At 45.3% G+C, this 25,581-nt stretch overlaps 1 protein-coding gene across 30 annotated transcripts in view; it reads right to left on the bottom strand.

Annotated features, from left to right (window-relative positions):
- The window catches only part of nrxn3a (neurexin 3a), a 1,776,465-nt gene that overhangs the window by 113,031 nt on the left and 1,637,853 nt on the right, over window positions 1-25,581 (bottom strand). For 26 of the 30 annotated variants that reach the window (XR_007957567.1, XR_007957568.1, XR_007957576.1 and 23 more), the window contains 2 exons: window positions 24,856-24,948; window positions 17,752-18,065 (listed from right to left, as the gene is read on the bottom strand). Coding sequence is in view for 23 of the 30 variants with exons in the window: in XM_052030991.1 (XP_051886951.1) it covers window positions 17,752-18,065; window positions 24,856-24,948 (407 nt within the window). In the remaining 7 variants the exon portion in view is untranslated. The remainder of the gene's footprint in view (window positions 1-17,751; window positions 18,066-24,855; window positions 24,949-25,581) is intronic. The other 4 variants (XR_007957570.1, XR_007957571.1, XM_052031032.1 and 1 more) reach the window with 1 other exon arrangement.

Raw genomic sequence — 25,581 nt, 5'->3', positions numbered from 1 at the left:
TGCAACCTGAAAGCTATTTAAAACAACAGGTAACAAAAAAAAGACAGGTTCAAGTAGGAGACCTAGAAATGTCTGCAGCCAACACTAACAGACAAATGTGTTTACTTTCACCGAGGTTTGTTTTCTGCTAACATAACCCATTTAAAATAAATCTGCATCGAAACAGCAGAGTTTTCAGCAACCAGCCGATCACTTATCCCATTGGACTAATGATTCAGAGGCATGGACTCACGTTCCAGAGCTCTGGGCTGAAATTCCACATTAATGGCAGAAGAAACTGCATTGATTTAGTAAATTGCAGAACTTAATGTAAAACAGTATTTTCAGTATTAAGAGTATAAACTACATCATGTTATTTTTGTTAAAAACTGGCTTATTAATGTTCTTCAGGAAAGGAAGTTTTCAACCAGTTGCTCATATCTTTAATTCTTTGTTCCATTCCTACTCTGACCTTTAATAATGAATTAACAACATTTAAAAGGCACTTGGACAGATATATGGATAGGAAAGGTTCAGAGGGATATGGGCCAAATGCAGGCAAATAGGACGAGCTCAGGTGGACATCTTGGTCGCACGGACCAGTTAGGCTGAAGGGCCTGTCTCTGTGCTGTATGACTCTATTACTCTCTGACCTTTCTGTCTTTAGCGTTTCCAATGAAGCTCAACATGACCTCAAGGAACAGCACCTTACCTCTTGACCTGGCACAGTACAGCCTTCCACACTCAACACTGGATCCCAAGAAACCGCAGAGAGTTGTAGACACAGCCCAGCGGATCACGGACACCAGCCTCCCCTCCTTGGACTGCCTTTACCTCTCGTTGCCTTGGTGAAGCAGCCAGCATAATCAAAGACCCCACCCACCTGGGACATTCTCTCTTCTCTCCTCTTCCATCAGGTAGAAGATACTGAGGGCACGTACCACCGGAGTTAAGGACAGCTTCTACCCCACTGTCATAAGACTATTGAACAGTTCCCTTATACGATGCGATGGACTCTGACCTCTCGATCTACCTTGTCGTGACCTTGCACCTTATTGCACTGCACTTTCTCTGTAGCTGTGACACTTTACTCTGTACTGTTATTGTTTTTACCTGTACTACCTCAATGCACTCTGTACTAACTCAATGGAACTGCACTGTGTAATGAATTGATCTGTACGATCGGTATGCAAGACAAGTTTTTCACTGTACCTCGGTACAAGTGACAATAATAAACCAATACCAACTCTTTTCAAATAACCAGTCTTGTACCTCAAATTCCAATGATTTTCTCTTCTCTCTTTTTGTAATTTCAGATTTCATTCATCTCCTCCTATTAACACCCCCATCCAACATACCTTTTGTTAGTCACTGGCCAAGCAATCCCACTCAGTTGTAGAAAACTCACTGAGCCTTTAAGGAGATAGTTCACCACCACCTTGTCAAGGTCAAGTTGGATTTTGACTCTGCCTAAAGCTACACGTCAAGTCAACCTTATAAAACCCTGTTAAAGCAGTTGGCTATTCTACGTTCCTTGGGGGAAAATATTTATCTGAGCTTTAGCCACAAACTGTCCTAAATCTGGTCGCCCCATTACAAGAAGAATGTGGAGGCTCTGGAAAGGGTGCAGAAGAGGTTCACCAGGATTCTGCCTGCATTAGAGGGTATGAGCTACAAGGAGAGGTTGGACAGACCTGGGCTGTTTTTCTCTGGAGCGTCGGAGGCTGAGAGGAGACCAGATAGAAGGTTATAAGATTACGAGAGGCACAGGGTAGACAGTCAGAATCCTTTTTTTCTCCAGGGTATAAATGTCAAGTACTAGAGGACATGCATTGAAGGTGAGAGGAGGAAAGTTTAAAGGAGATGTGCGGGGTAAGTTTTTTTCCCACAGGGAGCGGTGGGTGCCTGGAGGGGACTGGTGGAAACAGATATGAAAGTGGCATTTTAGAGGCTGTTAGATAGATACAAGAACATGCAGGGAATGGAGGGATGTGGATCATGTGCAGGCAGAAGAGATTTAGTTTAATTCGGCATCTTGTACGGCGCAGACATGGTGGGCCGAAGGGCCTGTTCCTGTGCTGTACTGTACTGTACTGTTTTATGTTCTATGTTCAATGTAAATCAGCTCTGGTTCTGGGATAAAAGCAGTGTGGAGGAACAGAGGGATCGTGGGGTCCATGTCTATAGATCCCTTAAGGTTGCCACGCAGGTCGATAGGGTTGTTAAGAAGGCATATGGAGTGTTGGCATTCATTAGTCCTACTTCATTGGCCTTCAAGAGCCACGAGGTGATGTTGCAGCTCAAAAGAACTCTGATCAGACCACACTTGGAGTATCGTGTTCAGTTCTGGTTGCCCCATTATAGGAAGGATGTGGACGTTTTAGAGAGGGTGCAGAGGAGATTTACCAGGACGTTGCCTGGATTGGAGAGCATGTCTTATGAGGATGGGTTGAGTGAGCTAGGGCATTTCTCTTTGGAGAGAAGGAGGAGGAGAGGTGACTTGATGGAAGTGTACAAGATGATAAGAGGCATAGTTTGAGTGGACAGTCAGAGACTTTTTCCCAAGGCGACAATGGCTAACACGAAGGGGTAAAGTTTAAGGTGATTGGAGGAAGATATAAGGGGGATGTCAGGGGTAAGTTTTTTTACACAGAGAGTGGTGGGTGCATGGAACGCACTTCCTGCAGAGGTTGTGGGGGCAGATACACTGGGGACATTTAAGAGAATCTTGGATAGATACATGAATGATAGACAAATAGGGAGCTATGTGGGAGGGAAGGGTTAGATAGATCTTAGAGCAGGAAATAATGTCGGCATAACATTGTGGGCCAAAGGGCCTGTACCGTGCTGTAGTGTTCTATGCTCTATTAAAAAGCAACACTTGCCAGAGGAGGGGTGAGTCAAAAGGCAGCAGGTGAAATCATTTTGATCTATTCTTTCACTCCCATCCCTGCCTTCCGTCCCATTTTGTGTTCAGATCTTTGGAGCTCTCTCAGTTCACAAGCCTCAGACAGAGCGTAGCCTCTGATTGGCCCACCTGGGCCCTCCTGACAGTCAGACCCTGTTCTCTGGGACCTTCCCACTGACAGAACCTGACTCTCTCATGGAACACACTTGTGTACCAGGCCACCTCAGTAGCACTGACCTTGGGATCTTGCTTTACAAGTGAGAGCAGTCGAAGGTTAAAGGGGGTTAGAGGGAATCTGCAGAATTTTTGCTCCACTCAGAGAGTGGTTGTATTTTGCAACACTTTGCCTGAGGGAATGATGGAGGCAGGAACTATCACAATGAGCACTTGGATCATCAAGGTGTAGAAGGCTACGCGCCAAACACTGGTAAATGGGATCGGTCTGGATGGGTAGATGATTGTTCTGGAGTTCAAGTTCCTGGGAGTGAACATCACCAACAGCCTGTCCTGGTCAAATCACGTAGATGCCACGGCCATGAATGCTCACCAGCGCCTCTACTTCCTCAGGAGGCTAAAGAAATTCGGTTTGTCCCCTTTGACAATCACCAACTTTTTTTGATGCACCATAGAGACCATCCTATCTGGATGCATCACGGCTTGGTATGGCAACTGCTCTGCTCAGGACCTCAAGAAACTGCAGAGAGTTGTGGACACAGCCCAGCGCATCACGGAAACCAGCCTCCCCTCCATGGACTCTGTCTTTACCTCCGGCTGCCTTGGTGAAGCAGCCAGCATAATCAAAGACCCCACCCACCCGGGTCATTCTCTCTTCTCTCCTCTTCCATCAAGTAGAAGATACAGGAGCCTGAGGGCACGTACCACTCGGCTTAAGGACAGTTTCTACCCCACTGTGATAAGACTATTGAACAGTTCCCTTATATGATGAGATGGACTCTGACCTCATGATCTGCCTTGTTGTGACCTTGCACCTTATTGCACTGCACTTTCTCTGTAGCTGGGACACTTTACTCTGTACTGTTATTGTTTTTACCTGTACTACATCAATGCACTCTGTAATAACTCAGTGTAAATGCATTGTGTAACGAATTGATCTGTACGATCGGTATGCAAGACAAATTTTTCACTGTACCTCGGTACAAGTGACAATAATAAACCAGTAACAATACCAAAGTGATGGGCTGAAGGAGACAGAAGAGACTGTAGATGCTGGACGAGAAACAACTCTTGGGGGAACTCAGCGGGTCGGGCAGCATCCGTGGAGGGAAATGGACAGGTGATGTTTCGGGTTGAGACCCTTCATCTGGGCTGATAGAGAAGATGGGAGATAGGCAGTATAAAGAGGTGAGGGGGAGGGGGGGGGTGAGGCAGGAGCTGAGATGGGCAGTATAAAGAGGTGAGGGGGGGTGAGGCAGGAGCTGGTAAGTGCTTGTTGGATGCTCCAGATGAGGAGGGGTGACAGGCAAATGAGGGAGGGAAGGGTGGAAATAATGAGGCTGGGAGGTGATCGGTGGAGCTGACAAAGGGCTGCAGATGATGGAGCATGAAAGCAAATGAGGGAGGTGGGAACAGTGGGGCGAGGGGAAAGTGTGTGGCTGATGGGCAGATGGAGTCAGGGGAAGGAACAGCGTGATCGGATCTGTGGGGTTGGGAGTGTGTAGGAGGAACTGGGTAGATCAGGAGGAGAAAGTTACAGATGAGGAGTGGGTTACCTGAAATTGGAGAATTCGGTGTTTACGCCATCAGGTTGTTGACGACCCAGGGGGAATTTGAGGCACCGTTCCTCTAGTTTGTGTTTGGCCTCACCCTGTCTGTGTGCAGTCTGCGGTATGACTCTGGGTCTGTATGAAATGTCCCATCAGTCTACGAGGTGATGTTTGCAACTTCCTGATGTGCAAACACAGGTTTTTACTTCTTTTTAAGCGCCATCGAGTCTTGCAAAATCGCCCTTGCAGAATCCGAAAGTAGCCCTGAGGAAGCACAGCTCTTTCCCTGGGCTTGTCGTGTAAGATCTGAGCTGTGAGTAATTTCCCTGGCTTTTGGCCACTTTATCTCCCTTCCCACCTTCCACTAATTCATAGACACCTCTGCTGCCAATGGCTACATTTCACCTTGCTGAGCACTGTTGGACAGGGCAATATTCGTTATCAGCAAAAGCTGAAGTAAATGCAATCCATGAAGCTGCCAAAGCCACTCCATTTCAACACAGTTAAAGATTTATGTCTGAAAATGCACTGAAGCACTTTCTCACACACATTTGCTTTATCGAGATTTAATTTACATCTGAAACTTTTTCTTTTAATTTGAAAACATCCAGGTTTACAAACAATTTAGATAAAGATCCATCGCCGTGCTCCACTGCAGCCTCCCTCAGTCCATCCCATTCAGAGCCTGATGGTTAACCGTTGCATTGCCAGCAGCCTGTGGAGAAACTCCAAGGCTGACCACCCTGGACTTATTGTCAGCTTGTGTATTAGTCTAATCGTGAAGGGCAGGAATGGAGGGAGGTGTTGACGAGGGGAGGAGAGAGGGGAGGCTCACGTGGAGCATTAATACCTGTCTGCACCCCTTGGGCTGAATGGACTCTTTCTGTGCGGTAAATAATATTGATTAATCTTATCTTTCCTAATTGTTCCATTTCCAAGAATATCGAGAATATTTCAATAGAGCATGGAGTAAAGTTAAGCAGAAAAACTTGCAAACATAAAGCAACTTTCACAAGTTCAGATTGTCACTAACTTCATGTATGAAGCATACATACACACACACACACACACACACACACACACACACACACACACACACACACACACACACACAAATGGATGCATGCACACACACACATACATATACAAATGCTTGCAGCCAGATACACATGCACACACAGGCACACATACCCTTACCCCAACGTGCACAAGACATACATAAACCTGCATACACACACTCACACATAGACACACAGAAGTAAGTTTACTCAGCTAAATATATGCATACAAACATAAAACGACAAGCTCACACACACACCCACACACACAAGAAAATAGGAGCAGGAGTGGGCCATCAGCTCCTTCAAGCCTGTCCCAATATTTAATATGATCATGGCTGATCCATCTTGACTTCAACTCCTCTTCTGGGTCATTTCTTCATACCCTTCTATTCCTGGATCTATCAAGTATTTATCCATCTCCATTTTAAATACTTCTAATGATCCAGCTTCCATCACTCACGGGGACAGAGAATTCCAAAGATTCACTACCTTCTAAGAGAAGAACATTTTCTGTACCTCAGTTTTAGATGACCGGCCCCTTGTAGCTATGTGCCCTTGTTCGACACTCTCCTAGAGACAAACATCCCAACATCCACCTGTCAAGACCCCCGAGGATCTTATGAGTTTGAATAAGCTTCTAAACTCCAAAGAATACAGACCCAAACTGTGTCTCTCTTGGTAGGACTACCCTCTCTTCCTAGGAATTAGCCTGGTGAATCTTCTCTCCACTGCCTCCAATGTTACCAGATCTTTTCAGGAAAGGCGAACAGTATTCCAGGTGAGGCCTTACAACACCCTGTACAATTGCAACAAAATCTCTTTATTTTAAAATTTCAACCCTTTTGCAATGACAGCTGAAATGTCGATTGCCTTCTTAACTACTTGTTGGCTCTGTCTGCCAGCTTTATGTGATTCAGGCACCAGAACACCAGGATCCCTCTGTACCTCACTGACCAGCAGTCTGTCTCCAGTTGTTAAATAATATTAAGACAGATAAATCTCCGGGGCCTGACGGGATTTTCCCCAGGCTGCTTCGAGAGGCTAGGGAGGAGATTGCTGAACCGCTGGTAAGGATCTTTGAGTCCTCGTTGTCTACGGGGGTGGTGCCGGAGGATTGGAGGGTTGCGAATGTGGTCCCCTTGTTCAAAAAAGGTAATAGGGATAGGCCAGGGAATTATAGACCGGTGAGTCTCACATCTGTGGTGGGTAAGCTGTTAGAAAGGATTCTAAGGGATAGGATTTATGAACACCTTGAGAATCATGGACTGATTAGGGACAGCCAGCATGGCCTTGTGAAGGGAAGATCTTGCCTCACAAGCCTGATAGAGTTCTTTGAGGAGGTGACCAGGAAGATTGATGAGGGCAGTGCGGTGGATGTGGTTTACATGGATTTTAGTAAGGCATTTGATAAGGTTCCTCATGGTAGGCTTCCTCAGAAGGTCAGAGGCCGAGGGATCCAAGGAAGCTTGGCTGTGTGGATTAGGAATTGGCTTGCATGTAGAAAGCAGAGGGTTGTGGTGGAAGGAGTGCCTTCGGATTGGAAGGCAGTGACTAGTGGTGTCCCGCAGGGATCGGTTCTGGGACCTCTACTTTTTGTGATATTTATAGATGACTTAGATGAGGGGGTGGAGGGCTGGGTTAGTAAGTTTGCAGACAACACTAAGATAGGCGGTGTTGTGGATAGTGTGGGGGGCTGTCAGAGCTTACAGAGGGATATTGATAGGATGCAGAGCTGGGCTGACAAGTGGCAGATGGAGTTCAATCCGGAGAAGTGTGAGGTGGTACACTTTGGAAGGACAAACTCCAGGGCAGAGTACAGGGTAAATGGCAAGGTACTTGGCGGTGTGGAGGAGCAGAGGGATCTGGGGGTTCATATTCACAGTTCGTTGAAAGTTGCCTCACAGGTGGAAAGAGCAGTTAAGAAGGCCAATGGGATGTTGGCTTTCATAAGTCGCGGGATTGAGTTTAAGAGCCGCGAGGTTATGATGCAGCTTTACAAAACTCTAGTTAGGCCACACTTAGAGTACTGTGTTCAGTTCTGGTCGCCTCATTATAGGAAGGATGTGGAGGCATTGGAGAGGGTGCAGAGGAGATTTACCAGGATGCTTCCTGGATTGGAGAGTATTGAATATGAGGAGAGGCTTAAGGTGCTAGGGCTTTATTCACTGGAAAGGAGGAGGATGAGAGGAGACATGATAGAGGTATATAAAATATTGAGAGGAATAGATAGAGTAGACAGTCAGTGCCTCCTTCCCAGGGCACCAATGCTCAAGACGAGAGGTCATGGCTTTAAGGTTATGTGTGGGAGGTTCAGGGGAGATGTCAGAGGGAGGTTTTTCACCCAAAGAGTGGTTGGTGCATGGAATGCACTGCCTGGGGTGGTGGTGGAGGCAGATACATTGAACAGGTTCAAGAGCTTGTTGGATAGGCATATGGAGGAACGTGAGATAGAGGGATATGCGGGAGGAAGGGGTTAGGTAGTGTGAGGGTGGTCTGATGGACGGCACGGCACGGTGGGCCGAAGGGCCTGTTTTGTGCTGTATGGTTCTATGGTTCTATGGATGATAATCTGCCTTTTGATTTCCCTCACCGAAATGCACGATCTCACACTTACCCACATCAAACTCCATTTGCCAATCTTTTACCCATTCACTCAATCCTTTTGCAGTATCCTTGTCACAAGATGCACTTCTACCTACTTTCATGCCATCAGCAAGTCTGGAAACCTTGCACACCATTCCTCCTTCTTGGTCACTAATATAAATAGTGAACAATTGCAGGCAAACAACTTACCCCTGTGGTACCTCCTTCCAGACTGAAAAGGACCTATTTATTCCAACTCTGCTTTCTATGAGACAGCCAGTTTTCAATCCATTCTGACACACTTCCTTCGATAGGCTTTTAACTTATGCACCAACCTCTTATGTGGCACCTTGTCAAATGTCTTTTGGAAATCTACATTCATTACATCTACAGGTCTCCCTCTATCAACTCTCCCTAAAATCCTCTAAGAATTCGAGCAAATTTACCTTTCAGAAAACCATGTTGACCAGATTTAATTAGACTCAGCTTTCTGAAATGATTAGCTATTTCCTCTTTGCTTATTGACTTTAGCAGCTAGTCAATAATAGCTGTTAAACTAACTGGCCCAACTGCACCTTCAAAGTAATGAAGTCGTTGGGAACGCCAACAGAATGTTATCATTTATTGTTCGGGGAAATTCAAGCGGGATCATGTTTCAGTTACATAAGGCATTGGTGGGACCACAGTTGGAGCACTGTGTCCAGTACAGGTCTCCTCATTTAATGAAAGATGTCAATGTGGTGTTGGGAGCAGCTTAGAGAAGGGGAAAGAATGGACAGGACTTGGCTTGTATCATGTAGTTCAGAAGATTCTGAGGGGATTTCACTGAAACATAGAAGATCCTGAGGGATCTTGACAAGGTGGATTTGGAGAGACATTTTGCTCTTGTGGAAGAATCTAGAAATAAAAATGAGGACTCCCACTTAAAACAGAGATGAGGTGTTTTTTTTCCCTCTCAGAGGTCTGTCAGTCATTGGAACTCTCTTCCTTAAAGGGCTGTGGGAGCAGAGCAGAAGTTATTTTTAATGCGGAAGTAGATACTTGATAAGCAAGAAGTGAAAGATTACTGTGGATAGACAGGAACGTGGAGCTGAAGTTACAATCAGACCAGCCAAGATCTTCGTAAACAGTGGAGCAGATCTGAGTAATCAAACAGCCTCCTGCTCTTAATCCATATGTTGCTATGTATGTTTGTATGTTCAAGCATGTGCACATATAAACATATATCCCAACACAAAACAAATACACAAATCTAGAGACACACACACACAGTGAGTAATATATATAAACCCACAGAAATGCACACACGTGTACAGAGACACCTACAAATGCACATACCATCCAATACCATATAGACACATACCATAGAGAGACACACACACACACACCACATGCACACACCTACAGATATAGACACAAGGACACACATGCATGAACACACACATATGAAGAGGATAAGAGCAATTAACATTAACTGGAATGTAATGTGAGTTTAAGACGTGCGTTTATTTATGTTGACAGCGTCTGTTTCCATTATTCTGCGTGAGGGTTCCTGAGCGATAATGCTTCAGGAAGCTGCAATGTATTTGTGCATTGTAGATTGTTTATGTGCTCAGAGTTTAAAGAAGGTAAGATGAAAATCAGTTTCATCTTATTGCCAATTTAATGGATAAGCTCGAATCTGATGCTCTAGTTGCTGTTGCACAGCACAGTGATACCGAGAAGCCTGTCTTGTACAATACCCCAAATCCATCGAAGAGCTGTTCAGGACACTGCACTGATTCACTTTTCTACTCAAGGTGCAACAAAACCATTATGCAATAAAACCGTGATTCAAGAATACTGGTATGTAATACTGTTAGTTCTGGGACTGCTGGACATGTACCCTCAAACAATGCTTCACTCAGCGCCATTAAAGCTCAATTTAGTGCTGCATCTTAATTAGGCCACTCACAGTTTGTCATTTAATTGTAACATTTAAGCTTCAAGAGGCCCAGTGATGCCACAAATCCTACTATCAGCCAAACCGAGTCCTTTTCAGTTCTAACCTCCAAAAACAACAAGCTGCCTGGGAAGAGTTATTGCTTTAATATACACTGAGAAGAGCCCAGAGTTACTGAATGCATATTGGGATTGGTCGCAGTCATGCTGAGAATGTTTGTCAAATCCCATGACATTTATTGTCTCACAGTAAAAGAGTGTTTATGACACTGTTATAAAAATGCAACTTCATGCCTTGGAAACTGCTCCATAGATCTCACTCACTTCCAGAACGTTAAGCTGAAGGGATATCACCCAAACATTGTGTTTCTGAGTGAGCTGTCAGCACTCAAATCACTAGAGAAAGTGAACAGTAAGAATTACAAGAACGGTACTGGGACTGAGTGGTGAGATTCGTCAGGAAAGAAAAAACAAAGTTGGGAACTGCCGCTGGGCAGGAAAAGACTGAAGGCTCACCTGATAGATAGATTGAAGTTCTATTGGGGTCCTAAAGGGTGAACACAGAGAAGTTGGGCCACAAATATGAAACTCCCGCTAATAAATACTATAAAACATCCAGCATGGTTGGATTGCAAACCTCACTTCGCCAGGGAGCAGTTCAAGGAAGTAGGAAAGATGTATTCAACTGGATAAGCTCAGAAGGGAGGACAGGGTGAGAGGGTTAAGAGAATGCTCATGGTGGTGATCGAGTCATGGAATAGCACAACACGGAAACAGGCCTCTCAGCCCAACTCGTCCATGCTGACCAAGATGTCTATCCTAGCTAGTCCCATTTGCCTGCGTTTGGCCCATATCCCTCCAAAACTTTCGAACCATCTACTTGTCTAAATGTCTTCTAAATGTTGTAGCTGTACAGCTTCCTCTGGCAGCTCGTTCCATATTCCCACCACCCTCTGTGTGAAAACGGTTCCCCTCAGGTCCCTTTTAAATCTTTCCCCTCTTTCCTTAAACCTACGGTCTCTAGTTGGTGATCCGGATGTGATCACATTGCTGTCTGTGGGACCTTGCTGTGCACTAACTGGGTGTCACATTTCTCTATTGTAACAGTGACCGCACTTAAAAATGCACATTACTGGAGGCGCAGTGTTTAAGAGGTGCTGAGTTTGGGAGGGGATTCAATCATGGTGTCTGAAATTATGAAGTCAAAGGCAGCAACTTGGCAAGGGTTCTTGGATGGCTTCTTCCCAATCCTGGCAACCTCTGTAACCTGGTGGGACAAGGCAGCAGGCACAAGGGAAGGTTCCAGATTCTCCCTCTTACCTCCTCCTATGTCTCAAACTCTACTGAAGGAAATATATTCCCCTTCGCTGGGTCTGAATCCCAGAACTCCTTCCCAACAGCACTCTGGGGACACCTTCATCTGCAGTGGCTCAATGAGCCCCCCACCATTTTGTCCAGGGTAATTAAGGATGGGCAATAAATGCTGGCCTGACCAATGTCCACATCCCAACACTGAATTAAGATAAACTTAAGGTCCGCATTGAACTCCAGACCAAATGAAGACTGCTAGTAAATCCTAACCCTCATCCAAAAAATGAGTGATTTTTCCTGAGATATTGGGGAGTTGCTGTGCTACAACTGACATAACTCAAAATGGCCACTGCCTCTCTGAGATTATTGCAGGACCAAATCCAATGGGATTCCTCCCATTTTTAGCCTGGTGTTTCATAAGGTGGTGCAGTGTCACAGTTGTCTCACAGCTGAAGTGGCCCAGGTTCAATCCTGACCTCAGGTGCTGTCTGTGTGGAGTTTGCACGTTCTCCCTGTGACTGTGTGTGTTTCCTCTGGGCGCTCTGGTATCCTCCCACATTCCATAATTGTTCTGGTCGGTAGGTTAAATGGCTGCTGTAAAGTTTCTCCAGTATGCAGGCAAGGGTAGGGATCTGGGAGGAGTTGATGGGAATGTGGGGAGAATAAAATGGGATTGAATGTAAGTGGATGCTTGATGGTTGGCACCGACTCAGTGGGCCAAAGAGTCTACTTCCATTGCTGTATCACTCTATGACTCCCTACCTACGGAACATAGATTTAAGATTATAAAGCAGAAGGATTAGAAGGCATTTGAGAACCGATTTTCACCCAGAGTGTAGTGTAGCATTTCTGTGGGTTGTCAAGAGCTGGATATCTCTGTCACACGTTCACTCGTTCAGAGGCAGAGCTTCAAGTAAACATCAGCTTTAATTGTACCAAGTGTGCCTTCAGCTGAGTCTTGGATAGGTGGACGTTGGTGGTTCCCAACCTGGGTGCTTAACTCCCAGGGGGTTGCTAACTATTACAGGGGGTCTGTGTGCCTTCAACGATACTGAGATAATTTACTGACAAAGTTCATAAAAAAAAAAGGTGAAAGCAAATAAAACTGTATTCAGCACGGTATCTGCCTCAGCTGTAGGGCTGCTGGCCAATCCCAAGAACTTCCAGGATAGCCCTAACTCCTGAAAAGGAACAGTCCCTGAGATCATCGTTGGGTATCACCGGTGTAAGCAACAGAGATAACTGTTAACCACGTGACACAGTTTCTTAAAGTAACAGCGAGTTCACCAACTTCTGTTATAAGACTCTTGAACAGACCTCTTGTACGATAAAGAAGAACTTGATCTCTCAATCTACCTCGTTGTGGCCCTTGCACTTCATTTGTCTACCTGCACTGCACTTTCTCTCTAACTGCAACACTACATTCTGCATTCTGACATTGCTTTTCCTTTTGTATTATGTACGGAATGATCTGTCTGGATGGCATGCAAACAAAGCTTTTCACTGTACATATAACATAGAACACTACAGCACAGGCCCTTTGGCCCACAATGTTGTGCCGACATTTTATCCTGCTCTAAGATCTATCGAACCCTTCCCTCTCACATAGCCCCCTATTTTTCTATCATTCATATGTCTATCTAAGAGTCTCTTAAATGTGCCTAATGTATATGCCCCCACAACCTCTGCCGGCAGTGCATTCCACACACCCACCACTCTTTATGTAAGAAAACTTACCCCTAATACCTTCCTCCAATCACCTTAAAATTACGTCCCCCGTGTTAGCCATTGTCGCACTGGGAAAAAGTACCTCGGTACAAATCTTTTCCCCATTATTGAGCGATGAAATACCAGAGGGCATGCATTTAAGGTGAGAGGGGGTAGTTTCAGAGGAGACGTAAGTTTTTTACTCAGAGAGTGATGGATGCCTGGAATGCGTTGCCTGATAGGGTGGTGGAGGCAAATTCATTGGGGGGCTTTTATGAGGGGCTTGGATGGGCACATGAATGAGAGGAAAATGGAGGGATAGGGGCATTCTGCAGGTAGGAGGGATTAGCTATGTCGGCACAACATTGTAGGCCGAAGGGCCTATTCTGCGCTGTAGTGCTCTATGTTCTCTGTAATAATAAACCAATTACCAATTATACTCAACACAACATTGTTTAAAATCCTGGAGGCGACAAGGTCTGGATGAGGGTTTCGGTAGAAGTCAAGCTGAGGCAAGATGGAAGTAGGCAGCCACAGTGACAATGAGCTTTTATGATTCTCAAGTTCACCTCTGGGATATCACACCCAGGCTTTGGACAGTCTGGCTCAGTTTCAAACAGATTCCTTTGAAAAAGAGAGTGGTGCCTCATAAAAGGACCAGAGACAATGATCTCAGTCTTCCTAATATTGTGTTGAGTTTTGGTTACTCAATTATAGGAAAGACATCATTAAGCTGGAAAGAATCACAGAAGGTTTATGAGAATGGAGACACAAGAGGCTGCAGATGCTGCAATCTGGAGCAACAAAGAATCTGCTGGAGGAACTCAGCGGGTCGAGCAGCATCTGTGGGAGGAAAGGAATTGTCGACGTTTCGGGTCGAAACCCTGCATCAGGATCAGGTTTACAAGAACGTTGCCAGGACTCAAGGACATAAGTTATTGGGAGAGGTTGGGCAGGCAAGGACTTTATTCCTTGGAGTGTAGGAGACTGTTGGGTGCCCTTATAGAGGTGTATAAAATCATGAGGGGCATAGATAGGGTGAATGAACACAGTCTTTTTCCCAGGGAAAGAGAATCAAAACCTAGAGGGCATAGGTTTAAGGTGAGAGGCGAAAGATTTAAAAGGGATCTGAGAGGAGACTTTTTCACCCAGAGGGTGGTGCGTATATGGAACGAGCTGCCAGAGGTTGAGGCAGATACATTAACAATATTTAAAAGGTACTTGCATAGGTGCATGGATAGGAAAGGTTTAGAGGGATACAGGCCAAATGTTGGCAAAGAAACTAGCTTAGATGGGGATCTTGGTCAGCACAGACCAGTTGGGCTGAAGGGCCTGTTTCCATGCTGTATGACTCTATGTATCCCATTCACACACCAACATCATATTTAAATACTTGACAAGCTCACTGGCCTGGACATACTCTTGAGAGTTTCCCTGCCCCAATTTGCTCTGGACCCCACACCCTCCATGAAATCTCTAAGGGGAGGTGGGATGGGTATGCTTTTGTACTGTATTATTGTGTGGTTCTATGTCTCTGTTCACCATTCAGTCTCTCCCCCTTGGTCTTTCTCACCTCTTTCCACTTGTTTTTTTCCCCTTCTTTTCCAGATTGTGGAAACTTGCAGCATTAATAAAAAAGATATCCCCTCATCTCCCTCCTGCATTTTTACATAATTTTCTTAAACTGTATCCCCTTATTACCAGCCCCCCAGCAATCTCCTCTATCGGAGCCCCTTGTAGACTGAGCACTTCAATTAAATCTCCCCTGAACTTTCCCTTCTCTTGGGAGAGTAATGGTTAGTTCCAGGCAGCAGGAGCAAGAAAGTTATTAGTTTAACAATGTTCAACTCTGTTTACAAGCTCTCAGTAATCCAACAGGGGTTAGCTACTGCTCAGCAATGATTATGTTGAATGAGTTTCAAATCAGGGGAATAAGCAGTTCATCTGAACCCAATCATTAGTGAGTACCTCAGTTATGACAATGCCTTGTCAATGCAATTGTAACATGAAGATAAAGTGAATTGGAACAAGTGTAGCTCATGTGGCTCCTTAAGCCTGTTCCGCTATCCAACAATCAGGGCTTATTTTCCTCTCTTATTCTGTATTCCTCAATTCTCCAAGTGTCTGAAGATCTCTGTCAAGTGGCGCAGCTGGTAGAGCCGCTGCCTCACAGCAGGAGAGACCCGGGTTCAATCCTGACCCCGGCTACTGCCTGTGTGGAGTTTGCATCTTCTCCCTGTGACCACCAGACACCGTGCCTCACCCATTATCGTGAGATACTTCCCTATCTTTCAGCAGTTATGTGATCTCTTGGGGAAAATATTGGAAAATAAGGAAAAAAAAAATCTTGGGCCAATTTGGGAATGATGTTTCCACAAATAACTTGAAACTAATCCAGAAAATCCATGTACATTCACCTTTTTATTGGAGTGCGGTCTTACCAAGTAAGAACTGGTCCAGCACTGTCCATCCTGACAGTGTGGGTCAGGATCCTGGAACGCCCCTGGAAGGGCTTTGGGGAGCACCTTCCCCACACGACCACAAAGGTGGAACATCACCGGCGGAATACCAACAACCTTCTCGAGCCACAAACAATCTGCTGGATGGACACTGCAGGTCGAGCAGCATCTGTGGGGAGGGAAAAGAATTGTCGACGTTTCAGGTCGAAACCCTACATCAGGGCCTAAAACGTCGACGATTCCTTTCCCTCCCCACAGGTGCTGCTTGACCCACTGAGTTCCACCAGAAGATTGTTTGTGGCTCCAGATTCCAGCATCTGCAGTCTCTGGTGTCTCCATCTTCTCGAGCGCTTGCCAAAGGCACCACATTCCGCCAATGGATGAATAAGAGTCAAGACCCACGCCACGTGCCGCCAATACGCCTCAGAAGTCCCATACTCTATTGAAAAGGCAGGCCATCCACTCACATACTGCACATTCAATCAACTTGCTATACCAATGAACCATGACCTCTCCAATCTGTTAGTTGGAATGATCAATCAACCAATTGGAACCGCCAGCCTCGTTTTGCCTGTTTCAACAGCAGTGATATAAAACCCAGACCAAAAACAATGGCCAAAACAAGCAATCTACTCAAGATCCAACAGCAAGGCTCCATGGCTTTCAAGGCTATGAAAGACATGGGGAGTTCTAAACAACTGAACAGGACATGGGCAACGTGGACAATTAAGATAAGATTTCCCTCAAGTCCTGGCAACATCCTCATAAACCTCCTCTGTACTCTTTCCAGCTTAGTCATCTTTCCTGCAGCAGAGTGACCAAAACCGAATGCAATATTCCAAATGTGGCCTCACCAACGTCATCGTGGCTGAGTTAGTGGACTGGTATATTGAGGTTTGACCCAGTGATCCAGAGACACCCTGAAGCAGCTTGTGTGTGGTTGGGGTGGGGTGGAATTCAGCAGTGGGGAGGGGAGGGAATTAACTTCATTTCATTAAGTATGTTCTGGACTAAGAGTGTTGTCTCATTAATATAACTGCAAAACTACTGGTTTGTCGTAAAGAGCTCATTTGCCTCACTAGAATCCTTCAGAGAAGGAGATCTCCTGCCTTTACCCAGTCTGTATGTGACTCCAGACCCCCCAACATAGTTGACTGTTGGTGCAGGATGGGCAGTAATGCCAGTATTGCCAGCAATGTTCTCGTCCTGGAAGTAAAAATAAAGCCTGGAGTCTGAATCCCACGGCATCTGGGAAAGTTAAATTCAAGCACAGTAAAACTCCGATAATCTGACATACTCGGGACATTTTTGGTGCCAGACTGGCAGATTTTCCGGACTTTTGGATGTTATTGCCATTAAAACCCCAACACAATTTTAATTCACTTTTTTTGATGTTACAGAGTGTCATAATAAAATTTCCGGTGAACGGGGTAAACTTAAAGAAAGCCCAGGAAATGGGATCCCATTGAATGGGAACTGGGACTCTGGTGAATGGTACAGGGGTGCAGTGAACATCACCGGAGTTTTACAGCAATTAAATAAATCTGTCAGCAGGAGACTAGTACTGAATGTGAAACGATCAAACTGCTTCAACCCTTCTGGTTCAATTATGTCCTTTGGGGAGGAAGGATATCTGCCGTCTTTTCTGTCACTGGACCATGGGAATAGAGCCAACTCTGACCTGTCCTCTGGGCAAGCAAGGCCATCCCGTTCTGGGACAATTAGTGGTGGGCAAGAAATGCTGACCTCGCCTATGTCCCACAGGTGAATGAGTGGGGAAATCAGGAAGCACATCTTTACAGGTAGGGGTTTTGGTAATCTGAACTCTCTCCCATGACAGGCTGTGGAAGCTGCAGTTAGGTAGAGCTTCCAAGACTTGAGATTTGGTTGAGGGAAGGACAGGGAAGATATGTTGATTAGCCATGATCTGATTGAACAATTAGTACAGGCTCAAGGGGCTGAATGGCCTTTTCCTGCTCGCATTGAAATGTCAAAGCAGGAGCTCTTCCTGCCGACAAAGCAAAGCTGAGAAAACACCCCCAGCAAAAAGACAGCTCGGTACAGATAAGACAAATTACCGGGTTGACCTTCATTGTTCCCCGGACCTTCCTGGCCGTGGTGGTTGCCATGGTGGTGGTGGTTGCCATGATGGTGGTGGACATTTCAGCAGGTAATGTGGTCACTGATGGCTGGTTGACAATCACCGCGGACACGTCTCCCACCAGCCGCACCGTCCCGTTGACCTTGACGTTGGGGTGGCTCTCTGCCGCCATGTTGAGGACCTTCAAGCCATTGTAGTAAAGACCAGACATCTGCCCCTGGAATGGGCGGCTCCTGTTCTTCCCCCCAATTGTGATCAGGGCCTGGGTGTTGAAGATGGTGAGCATGCGGCCTGCCAAAGGAAAGAGGTATTACCATATTCATTGATCTGGCCGCTATGCCTACATCATGCCCATTCTCACGTACTGTACACATGGGAGACTTATCCCACCAGAAAGGTATGCATTTCCTCCTCCAGGCAACATGTAGCCTCCTCCAATCAGGTAGCTCGTTTCAAGCACAGAACTCAAAATAGAGGAAAACAAAACATTGCCATCATGGGTTATCTGGGATCCAATCAATTCCATTAAAATTATGAGAGGTATAGATAGGGTAGGCAGTCAGAATCTTTTCCCCAGTGTAGACACGTCAGGTACTGAAGGACATGTATTTAAAGGTGAGAAGGGGAAAGTTTAAAGGAGATGTGTGGGGCAAGTTTTTTTCCACACAGGGAGCGGTGGGTGCCTGGAACGGGCTGCCAGGGATGGTAGTGGAAGCAGATATGATTGTGGTGTTTAAGAGGCTGTTAGATAGACCCTTGAATATGCTGGGAATGGAGGTATATGGATCGTGTGCAGGCAGAAGGAATTGAGTTTAGTTTGGCATCATGTTCGAAGGGCCTGTTCCTGCACTGTATTGTTTGATGTATGTTCCATTACCCTCCATTCTCCGGGATGGAGTGCTTTAGTTATGAGCAGACACTGGTTCTGTTCTCCCTGGAGTGGAGAAGGTTAAGAGGTGATATGATTAATGTAAGAAACTATGAGGGTAGACTGCAAGGAAGTGATCCAGAGGTGTATGAGAGGAGGTAGATCTAGGGTGAGGGGTAAGAGAGTTAGAGGGTGTTTGAGGAGGACTTTTTTTTACCCAGAGAATGGTGAGTAGCTGGAATCCACCGCCAGAGAGAGCTGTGGAAGCAGAGTCGCTAACGGCATTTAAGAAGTGTCTAGACAAGCACTAAATCACCTTGGCAGGGAAAGCTATGGGGCAAGTGCTGGGAGATGGGATTAATACAGATGGCTGCCCACTGGTTGGCATGGATATGGTGGGCTAAATGGCCTGTTTCCATGCTGTATGACTCAATAACTCTACCTCTCTCCTGCTCTCTGCTGAAGGGGAATGGTGACAATGCCAGTCGTGAATAAATGAGGAAGCGTTTTTCTCTTTCATGTGCCAGACGACAGTCCTGTGCCCACAGTGGCTGACATCAGTGGAGCAGCGACGTGTTGACCTTGTGCCTGGCAATTTTAATCTTGGCATTAAAAACAAACTGCTGCAGGTCAAGCAGGAGGGAAATGGACAGTCGACGTTTCGGGTCGAGACCCTTCAGCTGGACTGAAAGAGGGGAGACGGCCAGTATAATAGGGTGAAGGGAAGGGGTGGGGCAAGAGCTGGCCAGCGATAGGTGGATCCAGGTGAGGAGGGGTTGATTGGCAGATGGAGTCAGGTGGGGGGGGGAAGGGTAGAGATGGCGACAGAGGCTGGGAGGTGACAGGTGGAGGCAACAAAGGGTTGCAGATGATGGAATCTGACAGGGAAGGAAGGTGGGGCATGGAACCAAATAAGGGAGGTGGGGAGGGCAGATGGGAAGAGTGGGGAGGGGGATCTCCCACCAGCTCATTTTTTGCTCCAGATTCCAGCAACTGCAGTCTCTGCCTTAATCTTGGTGTTAACTGGTTTATTTTATCTGGATTGCCAAATTAATACAACAGAGGCTCAAGGGTTCTTCCAACCATTGGTTTAAGTTGGAGCCACAATATAACCCAGGGCAGCAAGACATTGAACTGTACAGCTACTGATGTGAAAGCTGTGTAGGTTATGAACGTAGAGTACTGTGTCCAGTTCTGGTCGCCTCATTATAGGAAGGATGGGGAAGCGTTGGAAAGGGTGCAGAGGAGATTTACCAGGATGCTGCCTGGTTTAGAGAGTATGGATTATGAGGAGAGACTAAGGGAGCTAGGGCTTTACTCTTTGGAGAGAAGGAGGATGAGAGGAGACATGACAGAGGTGTACAAAATATTAAGAGGAATTGATAGAGCGGACAGCCAGTGCCTCTTTCCCAGGCACCAATGCTCAATACAAGAGGGCAAGGCTTTAAAGTAATGGGTGGGAAGTTCAAGGGAGATATGAGAGGAAGGTTTTTTTTACCCAGAGTGTGGTTGGGGCGTGGAATGCGCTGCCTGGGGCGGTGGTGGAGGCAGGTACATTGGTCAAATTCAAGAGATTGCTAGATAAGCACATGGAGGAATTTAAAATCGAGGGATATGTGGGAGGAAGGGGTTAGATAGCCTTAGGCGAGGTTTAAAAGTCGGCACAACATTGTGGGCCAAAGGGCCTGTATTGTGCTGTACTGTTCTATGTTCTAACATGTGATCTGTTTCTCTCTCATTACAGTTGCTACCAGATCTGATGTGTGTCTCTTGCACTTTCAGTTTATGTCATAAAATACACTAAAGAATGGAATTGAGTGAATTGCATGCTGATGTTCACATTGTCATTATCTTAGCTGTCACAACTAATGTTCTTGTGAGATCTGATGTGGAACACAACGATCTGTGTTGTTATACTGCCTCCCACGCTTTGGAAGGGGGGGGTCAAGCATAGAAGCAGTAGGTCTGCTTCGTGGAGGAGGGGAGGTGGTGGAAGTGGGTGCTGGATACTCATTTTGAAAGCAGTGGCTTCGAACTAAAAGTTAACCAGCTGCGAAGGGACCCCCACCCCAGGCACGTGCCCACACCGCTCCAGGGGCTCCTTACCCCATGGCAAACGGAAGCCCGAGCCAACAGCTCGGCCATCTTCGGGGATTTTGTTCGTGCCTGAGTATCCCTGGAGAAAGAACATACCGTGTCCGCAGGCACCATGGCGCTGTTCCGGGACCGTTGGGCACCGCAAGGAATCAAATGCATCCTGGATCAGGATGGTAACATTATAATTTAGTTGGGATTTAGTTGTTGTAGAAGGTTGCTGTAAATTACAATGGGATATTGATAGAATGTAGACCTGGGCTGAGAAGTGGCAGATGGAGTTCAACCCAAATGAGTGTGAAGTGATACACTTTGGGGGATCGAATTCGAAGGCAGAATACAAGGTTAATGGAAGGACTTTTAGCAGTGCGGAGGAACTGAGGGATCTTGGGGTCCACGTCCATAGATCCCTCAAGGTTGCCGCGCAGGTCAATAGGGTTGTTAAGAAGGCATATGGTGTGTTGGCCTTTATTAGTCGGGGTATTGAGTTCAAGAGCCGAGAGGTAATGTTGTAGCTCTATAGAACTCTGGTTAGACCACACTTGGAGTATTGTGTTCAGTTCTGGTCGCCTCATTATAGGAAGGATGTGGAAGCTTTAGAGAGGGTGCAGAGAAGATTTACCAGGATGCTGCCTGGATTAGAGAGCATGTCTTATGAGGATAGGTTGAGCGAGCTAAGGCTTTTCTCTTTGGAGAGAAGGAGGATGAGAAGTGACTTGATAGAGGTGTACAAGATGATAAGAGGCATAGATCGAGTGGACAGTCAGAGACTTTTTCCCAGGGAGACAATGACTAACATGAGGGGGCATAATTTTAAGGTGATTGGAGGAAGGTATAAGGGGGATGTCAGAGGTAAGTTTTTTTTACACAGACTGGTGGGTGCATGGAACACACTGCTGGCAGAGGTTGTGGGGGCAGATACATTAGGGACACTTAAGAGACTCTTAGATAGACACATGAATGATAGAAAAATGGAGGGTAACGTGGGAGGGAAGGGTTAGGTAGATCTTAGAACAGGATAAAATGTCGACACAACATTGTGGGCCGAAGAGCTTGTACTGTGCTGTAATATTCTATGTTCTATGTTGTAGTTAGTAGTAATTTGATGTAGTGTTGGAGTACTTGCAATAAGCAGGCCCTTCAGCCCAACTGGTCCATGCTGACCAAGATCCCCATCTAAGCTTAGTTCCATTTGTGTAATTGTATCCTTGAAAAGATTGTCAAAGATCTACCGATATGCACAGGAAAGCTGAATTGGTGCAGCACCATGGCACAGAAGATAGAGGTGTTGCCTCACAGCAACCGGGGTTCAATCCTGACCTCGGGTGCTGCCTGTGTGGAGTTTGCACGTTCTCTCTGCGACCATGTGGGTTTCCCCCAGGTACTCCGGTTTCCTCCCCATAGATGTGCTGGTAAGTAGGTGACGTGGTTATTGTAAATTACCCCAAGTATGGTGGGGGGGGGGTGGTGGGGGGTAGAAGAATCAGCAAGGAGAGAATGGGTTTAGGTCCTCCCCAGGTTACGACAGGGCTCTGTTCCTGAGAACCCCCACTGTTCATAAGTCGGAAATGAACAAAACTCGTGCGTGTGAGAGGGTCACAGGAACAGCAGTGATGGGAGAGCGAGCAGGCGTGGGGAGTGAGGCCGCCAGCCAGCCTCACTGACTCAGTGAGCGAGCGGGTGGGTCTGCTCATCGCTCCCGGCTCTGCTCGGCTCAGCTGCCGTGGGATTGTGCAGAGAGAAGGCACGCGGAAATGTTCCGCTCCCACCTGGCAGAAGATGCCCGAGGCTTCGCGGCAGCATCCTGCCACTCTCCCAAACACTCGCTCGTGCGTACTGGCTGTCTGTAAGTCGGGCGCTTGTATCCTGGGGAGGACCTGTACGGGGAAATGTGGGGGAATGGGATGGATGAAATTGCTTTTAAGTTGGTATAGACTCAATGGGTCAAATATCCCCCCTCTATGTTACAAGAAAAAAACGAAATAATTAGTAGAAAAATGAATTCTTTTGGAAACTTTGACATTTAATTGGCTTTACATGCAGACACTTTTAGATCCAAGGGTGTGTCACATACTTTAATTATAAAACAGTTATCTGTAATAATGTTGAATCCTCTGAGGATCTGCCCGACAGCTTATTAAAAAATGTTCTTTTTTACATCCTGCCCATAGTCAGGGATTGCTCATTTACTCTGAATGCCTCTGCCTGGCACCACATTTGCATTAAATATGTTTACCTATGGAAAGCTAATTTAAGCCAATTTAACATCGTTTCTGAGCCTTCTTCCAGCATGATTTTTTTTTCCCCATAATATCCTTCATTGAGCAAACTAAAGCTTGGATCAAAAACTAAATTAAAAAAAAGACAAAAGCAAAAAGATCTTTCTTTAAAATTAGCAAATATTTATTGTGAGGATAATTTGAAGTAAAAAGAAACTGTTTGGAGAAGATTGCATGCTGGCATAAAACTCCAAAGCCTTGAAATTACATTGTGACATCGTTACCATTTAAACCTTTGACATGTTATACCGGAGCTCCCAAGCTCCCGTGTCCACTGCTTTTCTAGAGGGGCTTGGCTTTATGATGAGCACCCTTCACTGTCAATCAAAGGAACTGACGACAAGCCCGTCTTTGGAACTTGAGCTCATGTTCAGCATTGTGGGAAGTACTGTCCTGGAGGTGAGAGGGTAAACTGAGTTATTACTCAGGGTTTGAAGACTAATCTTCAGGATAAAAGGCTGGAGAAAAGCTATGTGTTGAAATATAATGGTGACATTTTGCTTCACTTTATTTCAATGTGTTATTTATTAGTTGTAAAACCGTTAAAGATTGAAGGGAAAAAAAGGTTCAGGTTAATGAACACAAGAGAGGCTGCAGATGCCGGAAATCTGGAACAGCTCACAAAATGCTGGAGGAACTCAGCGGGTCGAGCAGCATCTATGGAGGGAGATGGACAGTCAACGTTTCGGGTCGAGATCCTTCATGTCCTGATGAAGGATCTTGACCCAAAACATTGACTGTCCATTTCCCTTCATAGATGCTGCCTGACCCACTGAGTTCCTCCAGCATTTTGTGAGTTGCTCCAGATTAATGAACAGTCATGAGGAATCCAATTAGGTAACCAAGAGTCTGTTGGCTTTGCAACTGGCCATGGTTATGGGTGAAAGCCGGGGACGGTGCCCAGAGAATGGGAGCGAGATGGGAAGTTAGGTCCTGCAGGAATACACCTAACAAGAGTCAACAACTCTAACCTTGCCATCCCTTACGAAGGGCCATGGACTAATGTTGAACTTCCCCAGGACAGGAATACATCCAACAAGCAGGAAGAGCCAATCCCCTCTGTGTTGTAGGATCTCACCCTCAGCCAACAACCCCCACCCCCGAACAAACAATGCTGCTCACGGGATTTTGCTTTGTACAAAATGCCCTTGTCTCCTTTGATGGCTGTCAAAACAGTCGTTTAACCCAAATGTAAATTTTACTTTGTGCTGTGGCATAATTTCAAGGCAAAAGTTTAAAAGCAAACACTAAGAGGTTAGCGAGCATCAAAGAAGTTAAAAATAAATATAATAACCATGCATGCATCAATTTGAATATTAAGCCTGAGTCATATTAACTTTTACAATCAGCGTTAAAGGGACTTTAATGATTAGGATCTTGGGTAAAAGGTGATAGATATTAAAAACACTCCATTTAGATTAATTTGAAGTTTCTTATAAAATATTAAGTTCTTCAATTGGTTGTAAAGAGTCCACTTTAGAAACAAGCTTATTTTCTACAAATTTACCAGCACCCAGAGAATTATCATGTATAATGCACGTTACAATTCACCTTTTTAGAATTTCATGCATAATTTAACAAGAAGCCAAAAAACTGACAGTCCCTTTAACTACAGTTTAATGATGATGAATTATAAAGATATTTATCAATATAAAATGAAGTTACCAGAAGCAAATTATAAATTACATTAAGTCAAGACGTTTGTTCAATATCAAAGATTATTTTTAAGTTACTTGTTTTACAATCAAGACTTTAATGCAAGCTTTAGATTTTCCTTTTTTTTAAAAAAAGATATACCATAAGTGAAAGTGTTAATGTTAAAGTTTTTAATGGAGATTACCTTTCTCTTGTAGCCACTCATCAAATACTATTCCTCTGAATTTTTTGGGGACTTTCGTTTTAGCAATCGCCAGGCGTTCATTATCAATGTTTCCTTTAAAGTTTAAAGAGACAGCTTAAAAGAAAAAAATCTGGAAGTTCAAGGGTTAGTTGTGAACATCTTACATTTTTAATTACAATTTGTTTGTTGTGAAATAAATAAAAGCCAGTCAACATCAGTTTTTAAGGGCTGTTGAGATTTATAATGTGTAATATCACTGCATCAAGTTAACCACACTTTTAAATAGTTCTGTATTTACAAAATATTGAGTTTGCAATGGCATTAAATTGACACTGTTATTTTCCTTAGTCCCTGTGACCTGGTCTAACAGATTCCAAATGGGAAGGAGAACTTTCTCCTTGGAATTGAATGCATGGAAATTTTGGTCACATTCTAATTGCTGAACCTATGTGTTTGTCTAAGAGATCAAGACCTCATCCTCAAATATATGGATGGGCTTTGGCCAAGCAGTCCCTTGAGCTGTTCTGATAATCAATGAAATCAAGACTGTAGCCAAACTCCACAACTCTCCGTTTACAGCTGTCCCTCAACAGCACTTCAGCAGACTCAATGACAACTGACTCCAGATGTATCCCTGCACTCCTCTAACTGTGGCCTCTCCATCCCTTTGTCCCATCGGTGTTAAGTGTGCCTTTGGCTGCCTGAATTTATCCCTCTATCTGTCCA

Source organism: Pristis pectinata, chromosome 1 (genome assembly GCF_009764475.1).
Source record: "Pristis pectinata isolate sPriPec2 chromosome 1, sPriPec2.1.pri, whole genome shotgun sequence".
NCBI classification, from domain to species: Eukaryota; Metazoa; Chordata; class Chondrichthyes; order Rhinopristiformes; family Pristidae; genus Pristis; species Pristis pectinata.
This window is presented reverse-complemented; position numbering and strand designations above follow the sequence as displayed.